General features: G+C 48.9%; 1 protein-coding gene across 2 annotated transcripts in view; it reads right to left on the reverse strand.

Moving 5' to 3' along the window:
• The window catches only part of NHSL1 (NHS like 1), a 187,219-nt gene extending 180,577 nt beyond the window's left edge, over window positions 1-6,642 (reverse strand). The window contains exon 1 of one of the 2 annotated variants that reach the window (XM_076333703.1): window positions 6,060-6,642. In XM_076333703.1, coding sequence (XP_076189818.1) covers window positions 6,060-6,417 — 358 coding nt within the window. In that variant the 5' untranslated portion in view covers window positions 6,418-6,642. The remainder of the gene's footprint in view (window positions 1-6,059) is intronic. The other variant, XM_076333707.1, reaches the window with a different exon arrangement.
• Window positions 6,643-7,379: the final 737 nt, after the last annotated feature.

The raw sequence follows: 7,379 nt of genomic DNA on the forward strand, positions 1-7,379 counted from the left end.
AAGACCAAGATTACTAGCTCGCGCTCAACCAAGCTGAGACTCTGCCAATACTAATAGGAGGAGAAGCTTCTGAGGACATTTTATTGTATCCTAAAATACCTAGGAACCTTCAAAATAGATCCTAATTAAAAACAACTAAATACAAGTATGTTTAATTCATTAACTACCTGTCCCAAACACCGTTTTCCTGAACGATCAAGCCAATCATAAGATCTACGGAAATAGATGTTCATAGGTGGTGTATAATAGGTTCTGAGCAATGTACAAAGCAGCTCTAATTTTCAGCCAAAAAGTGTCAACTGTTTTAAAAACAGCAAGCCAAACCCTCATCAAACTGAATTCAGCTGGAGCTTTGCCACTCAGCAGGACAGCGACTTGGCCCACCGTCCCCATGGGAAATCTTTTTCTAACTCAGACTTTCTTCCTGCTTATTTCAAAGGAAATCTCCTTTGGATCAGGTTGAATTTCCACAGATAATTAGTCTTGCACTAGCTAAATAAAACAAGAGTTATATTGCTTCTGAGCAGCAATCTGAATAATTACAACAGGGTAAAAGAGAAAAATACCTTCTTTTTTTTCCTAGGGGAACTTAGCAATTAACTGTTTAACATGGTTTGAACTTTGCTGCTGAATCTTCATATTACACAGCAACAGAGAGGAGAAAAGTACCATTGTACACAGACACTTGAAGCATCTGTAGAGTATCATAGCCAAACTGTAGCTCTCAAATACTGTTAGAACTGAATTTTTCCCCTGAAAGTTAGTCCTTTCTCACCAAAGCTTCCTCAACAGCACACCATGGTTTTGGTGGTTGGTTTGGGTTTTTTGGTTGTGGTGTGGGTTTGGGTTTTTTTTTTTTTTTCCCCTTCTTCTGTGGGGCGTGTGTTTTGTTTGGGTTTGGTTTCTTTTCTAAACCTTTTTCTAGAGGTTTCTTCTTGTTATTACAAGATGACTGATATCTTGTACGCTCCTTCCTTACACCAGAAGCTATAGAAAGCCTAGAAAGTCAGCCAGCCTGTTCATCTCCTGCCTGCTGCTGATACTGTCTCAAATAATGCTCACTTTTGGTGGCTAGGGATGGAGGAGGGGTTTCCCTAGGAATAAGCTGAATAAAGCTTCCTGTTCGGCTAAAGCAGGAAACGTGCTCCCGTACTGCCTTACACACAAAGAGTGGAAAATACTTACTAAACAAAATAGCAGGAGATGAAGTGTAAACTGGATTGTCCTTACATCATGCAGACAAATAGAGAGCCATACTCCCCATCCCCCCAGCTCTCTTGCATTAATGTGCTTAAACTTGAAAAAAAATACATACATATGTATACACGTTCTGCATGAACATCAAATGATTATGCTGTGCCTTTAAAACCAAACACTGAAAGATTTTAAACACCACCACCACCACTAATTAGGAGGTAGCATTTCCTCCCTCCCACAGGATCAGTTTCTTCTTGTTTGAATAGGAGGTACAACTGGCTGAACCCCCTCCTACTACTGGAGAAACTGAACCAGAAGTTGTCATTACGTTAACCTCCCAGCATTTCTCTCAAAACATCTCTTCAGAAAGACTAAAAATATATAGCATAGAAGATGGAAGGGACAGCCTTCCAGTCTGTCGAACCATTAGGATTCACAGAAGAGAACAGCAATACTAATTTTTGCATAAGTATCTGCAGATGGTAGAAGACAAATACTAATGGGAAAAACGTCCTTCTTCATGCCCTATGAAAACAATGACTGTTTAAGGACTCACAGCATTTCCCAAGAGCTGGCCTTGTAATTCATGCAAGATTTCTCTGCTGCCATCATATGCCTTTTGATGAGCTCTGATCACTTCAAAGAGGCACTTGTCCTCACCCACCCTGACGTTTAAGAACTGAACGTGATGAAAACTACATCACCTAATGCTAGGTCACAGCTACAGATGCACGCTGCTAGAAGATGAAAAGCTGTTAGGCAAGTTCAATGGTGTAAACCATATTACGGCAGCTGGATGCTGGAAATATAACAAAACACCACGGAAAACAGCAATGCACATAGGCTTAATGAAAACCTGATGAAAGACTGTTTAAAAAAAAGTACTGAATCCAATTAATTCTCTAGACGTGGCTAGTGCAGTTAAACTAAGGTCACGAGTACTGCATACTGCACTTGAATTTTATAAACCACCTTGAGCCATTAGTGCCTCCCATCACCATGAGTTATAAACCAGGCATCGGCCCCATAGGGACATGTCTCATCGTATCTTGATGTCCCTTCTTATGGCACAACACCCTGCTCAAATACATGTCAGGAAAGCATTTTACTAAATGGCCTTAAAAATATCCTTGCATTGAAATAGAGTCAGGCACAAGTTTCTCAGTAGGGGGACATAAAGAGAAGCTTCTCTACTACCCTAAATGGAAAGTTTAAGACAGCCAAACCAAACCAGAGAGAGCTGAACCATTCCAGTGAACCCCAACGTCAGTGACAAACCCTCAAAAAACCAACCATCGCTGAAATCGCATACAACTGAAAGCCATCTTCAAAATCCTGAAGCAGACATGAAATTAAACTCTCCAAGTCCGTGTGGCACACCAGTACGAAACCCTTGGCAAGCAGGCCTCCCAGTTGAAGGGCATGGCAGAAGTCCACCCACTCTTGATAGATGAGGAGGTTTCCCCCTTCTAAGGGTTGCAAAGACTTAGCACCTACTGCAATACAGCACATCATTAACCAGTTTGCCACACCAGAAAGTTCTTTCACATGTGGTGCAATGAATGGATGTACTTGAACTAATGCATTCACTATAGGATACAAAAGAGTATGTAACGTAAGAGAAACAGCAGAGATCATTCAAGACACATTTACCTATTAATACTCCAGTATGTATATCTAGGAGCGTATGGATCCTACACACATACACACACAAGGATGCACCATACAGCCAGATAAGCAAGCACAGTCCATGACTGTAAAGAATGACTAACTGAAGACAAAGAGCTTTGTTCTGCCTGCTTTCCCTCCCTCACACCCCCACCCACGCTCAGCAAGGAACAGACACTAATGGACCCCTGATAGAAACTTCACTTCGAAACAAAACGATGATAGTACACAAATAAAAACCCCTCACAATTTCAAAGTATGTACTTTCCCAAGCACCAGGGACTTACGTAGCATAGCTTATACCAGCTGCCCGCTGTCCGCAGCTACTTCCCAAGAAGTGGTGGTGACCCAGATTTGAAGTTTGCTAGTCCTCTTCTGATCCTTCCCATATAACATCATGCTGAGATCACAAAAGTCACCCTGGGACCTTCGGCTCCAAAAGGAAATTATTGTCTGGGCCCCACAAAGAGAACAAAAGCCATTTATTCAAGTAGAAATTACCCATGATTTGAAAAGCAGGTGTACAATGTCCTATCCCCTCATCCTGAAAGCCAGAGCAAAATACTTAAGTCATCTGATACGTCATGCTGCATCTGCCTGTGCACCACAAGAAATACAGCAGTTTACAATATTTTTCCCCACAAGAAAAGGTTTATGAGCAATAAGTATCTAGTAAATGAGAAAACAATTAAATTTGTTTACAATCCTCGTTGTTCTGACAGTCCCGCACCAGCAAACAGCTTTCTCCATGAAGCTTCTGTATCTTCAAAAATGGGAAGGAAAAATCCCCCTCGTCATTGTTCCCAAACAAAGCCAGCATCATTAAACCATTCTCTTTGTTTTGCAGATACTTCCCTTTAATGCCAGCAACAGGGTTAAACTTGCAGACAAGCCTTGACGGCTTGCATTATAGAGATGGTCGTGATGCTAACTGCAGCTGATCATCCCACCCGATCTCCTTGGCCAGATTACAATATGTAGAAAGCATACAAGAAGAGAATTGATATGTCTTTATGTGCAACTTCATGTCAATATGCTTAGCCTACACATCGATTCCTCACGGCAGATCGGCAAATAAAATAATCTTCCTTTACAAGAAGGCTCTATTTCATACAATTAAAAAATATATATATTAGAAAGAAATCATCATTAATTCTCCTTGACTTTAATAAATGAGATCTTTGAAAAACATTAGCAGCAGCAATGCAGCTGTTAAGTAGCAAAATTAAATTTGACAGCAGAGATGCCACTTACCAAAGAATTTAAAACCAAATGGAGAAAGCCAAACATAAAAACTGCGTCCAGTTTTGGGAATTGCAATGACAAGAGCAATGATCATCAAATTAAAAGCAGTAACAGGCTTAGCTCAAAGAACTGAGTTGTAATAAAAAAAAAATAGGTAGTAAATATATAACTTGTGCAAAACAATGACCAAGAGAAAATACAATAAATGTCTGACACATGTAAAATTTCAGGGTTTGCACAGTGCAGCACTAGCCTCATTTCACCCTTCCCTTCAGATGTGTTGCATCAGCACACAGTAATAATTGCTCCCTATTTAAAACAGAGATAAATAAATACTGCTTCCTATCAGGACATCAGTGTAATATACCACCATACTGCAGGTATCCCCAGTAATAAAATATTCTCATTTCGGGACTGGCTGCACCACGCCATGCCAAATTAACATAACTATATTGGCAGAAAAGGATATACCTGTCTCGGTGAGAAAGAAAAACTCCGTAAGTTTGTCAAGCAGTTACGAAGCACCAAAAAGTCAATCTGGTTATCACAAAACTTTAGCCTAACCCTGACAAACCACAGAAATTGCCTTTTGGTAAGGGTGATGAGGGTTTCCTCCTTTGGAAGAACCGTATACTGAAGTACACCATAAGGAATAATTCTGCAATGAAACAGGTAAGTTACCCGTCCAGGGTTCATCTTCTTTGAATCTCATCTGTGAAAGGCCTTCCTTATCAATTTTGTTCCTAAGTATGCCATATGCAAAGCAGGCTTTCTACTCCCATTTAAAGGAAAACTTATCGGTAGTCTCCGAGCAGCAATCCTATTTAGGCTAGGCTTATACCTTACACAGCTGCCACAGAAGTTGCAACACAGTTCTTTGGATTCCTGAACGTTTCCAACACATTGAGAAAACCAAGCTGATGTTGCAAGCCATCTTTCACTTGCTCTGTGGGGAGCTAGGACACGCGCAAATGAAACTCCATGTAGCAGATACAGTTTTTACAGGATCCTTTCTCCAAAGTTGGACCAAGCTCAGAAAAAACTTTTCCTATAGCCCTGTGTAGCTGTACAGTTAGTCACTTCTGAGGGCCACTTTACAGGCTCAGAAAGTAACTTAGGAAGAACCTCCCCATACTGCCACTACTTGGGAATCCGAGGCCGAAACTGGATCTTGCTGCTTGCGCTCTGTACGAAGTTGCAAATACAAACTTAGGATCAGTTCTGCACACAGAAGAGCAGCTCAGGAGAACCGAGAGATAGAAACCTGGATATACTTTGCAGCTGGTTTGGTATTTACCGAGGTCTTCCCATGCACGTACAAAAGAATTAATCAGGCATGTGGGCTGAACTGTCAGAAGCCCGGCTGATCCGAAGTCTAGCGCGAACCCGTCATAAACATATCAACAAACCCACCCAGCCCTCCCTCAGGATTACCGCGCTATCTCCCAGCTAAAATCTCCCCGCGCTGGAAGTGCTGACAGCCAGCCAGCTCCCCTCCGCCCCCGTGTCAACCCGCTGCCCTCGCTGCAGACGCCCTCTCCCCAGCGAGTTACATTTCTGCCAGGCAGAGGCACTGGGAAAACACCAGCGGCCACCGGCCCCGCACGCTGACAGCCCCCTGCCCGGGCGGCAGCCAGCGCCGGAGCCGCCGGGACGAAGCCCGGGGCCGGGGTGGGAGTCACCGGGAGGGGGACGAGCAGCGCCGCGCTGCAGCCGGCAGGCACCGGCGGGGCTCCGGGAGGAGCCGCGGCGGGAGGCCGGGGGCGCCCCCGCCACCTGAACGCGGGAAGGGTGAGGGGGGGATGCTTAAGTTTCCCTCTCTCTTTTCTTTTTTGAACAAATACATAAATAAAGCAAACCCCGCCGCGCAAACCGCCCCGCCACCGGGCGGGCGCCCCCCGGCCGGTCCCCCCCGAGCCGCCCCGCCACCGTCCCGGGCTCGCACTCACGGATCTTGACTTTGCGGTGGTCGAGGCGGGCGAGGAGCGCCTCCAGGGCGCCGAGGCGGCGCTGGAGCCGGGCGTTGCGGTGGCAGAGGGAGTCCGCCTCGCTGAGGATCCCGCCGAAGATGTCGCCGGCGCAGCGGGAGAGGTCGGAGAGCTGCATCAGCAGCGACACCAGCGCGTACGAGCTGACCTGCTCCAGCGCCCCGAAGAGCGGCACCGCGCCGCGGCGGCGCCCGCCGCCCCCCTCCGCCGCCCCGGCGTGGTCCCCCAGCGCCGGGCCGCCCCGCTCCGCGCCATCCCCGCCGGCCTCCTCCAACCTGCACAGCTTCAGCGGCTCCAGGGTCCGCAGGGGGAACGGCATCGCGGCCGGGGGAAGGAGGACAGCGCAGGGCACGGTGGCGGGGGGGGGGGGAGAAGCTAGGCGTCCCCGGCACAAAAAGTCTTCATCCGCGCAGCGGCGGCGGTGACAAAAGTTCAGAAAGAGGAGAGAGAGGGAGGGAGGGAGAACAACAACAACAACAAATGAATCGGGGCGGGCGGGCTACACGCTCCGCAGCCGGGGGGGAGCCGCCGCCGCCTCGGCGGAGGGGGAGCCCCGCGCGGCGCCCATGTGCGGGAGCGGCCCCCGGAGGAGGGAGCGGCCCCGGGAGGAGGGAGGGGAGGGGAGGGGAGGGGAGGGGAGAGAAGGGAGGGGAGGGGAGCGGAGCGGAGCGGGGCGGCCACCGCCGCACGGCGGGCGCGGGGAGAGCCCGCGGCGGCGCGGCGCTGTCCTGCGGCTGGGAGACAGGAAAGAGCCCGGCTTTCTCTCCCCGAAGCGGAGATTGGGGCGGGGGGGAGGAAGCGTGGGCGGGGGGCTGAAGCGCACTGGATGCGGCCACAAAGGAGGAACACCAGCCGGGTGAGGGGGGGAGGAGGAGAGAGAAAAGCCCGGAGCAGCCCCACCTGGGGAACCCCGCGCCGTTGCAGGCACTTTTCTGAACGTACCAAACTCCCAACCCGGAAAGCGAGAGCTGGAAAGAGAGGAGGAGAGAGGGGAGGGGAAAAAAAAAAGTCTCCACGAACCTGGGAAAAGAAAAAGAGGCCGCCGCCTACCTGTGGCTCCCCGAACTGGAGCCTCTGCCAGAGCCTCGCCCTTCCCGGCCAGCTAACAGCCAAGGTATCCGCTGCCGGCGCGGCCCAGCCCCGCGGCGGTCTGCGCCGAGGCCAGCGGGACCCCCCCCCCCCCCCCCCCCCCTCCCCTCCCCTCCCTCCGGGGGACACCAGCCCCCTCCGGCCCCGCTGCAACAGCCTCTTCCTGTCCGGCAAAAGGGGCCGAGGAAGAGA

This window comes from Aptenodytes patagonicus, chromosome 3, assembly GCF_965638725.1.
Source record: "Aptenodytes patagonicus chromosome 3, bAptPat1.pri.cur, whole genome shotgun sequence".
NCBI lineage: Eukaryota > Metazoa > Chordata > Aves > Sphenisciformes > Spheniscidae > Aptenodytes > Aptenodytes patagonicus.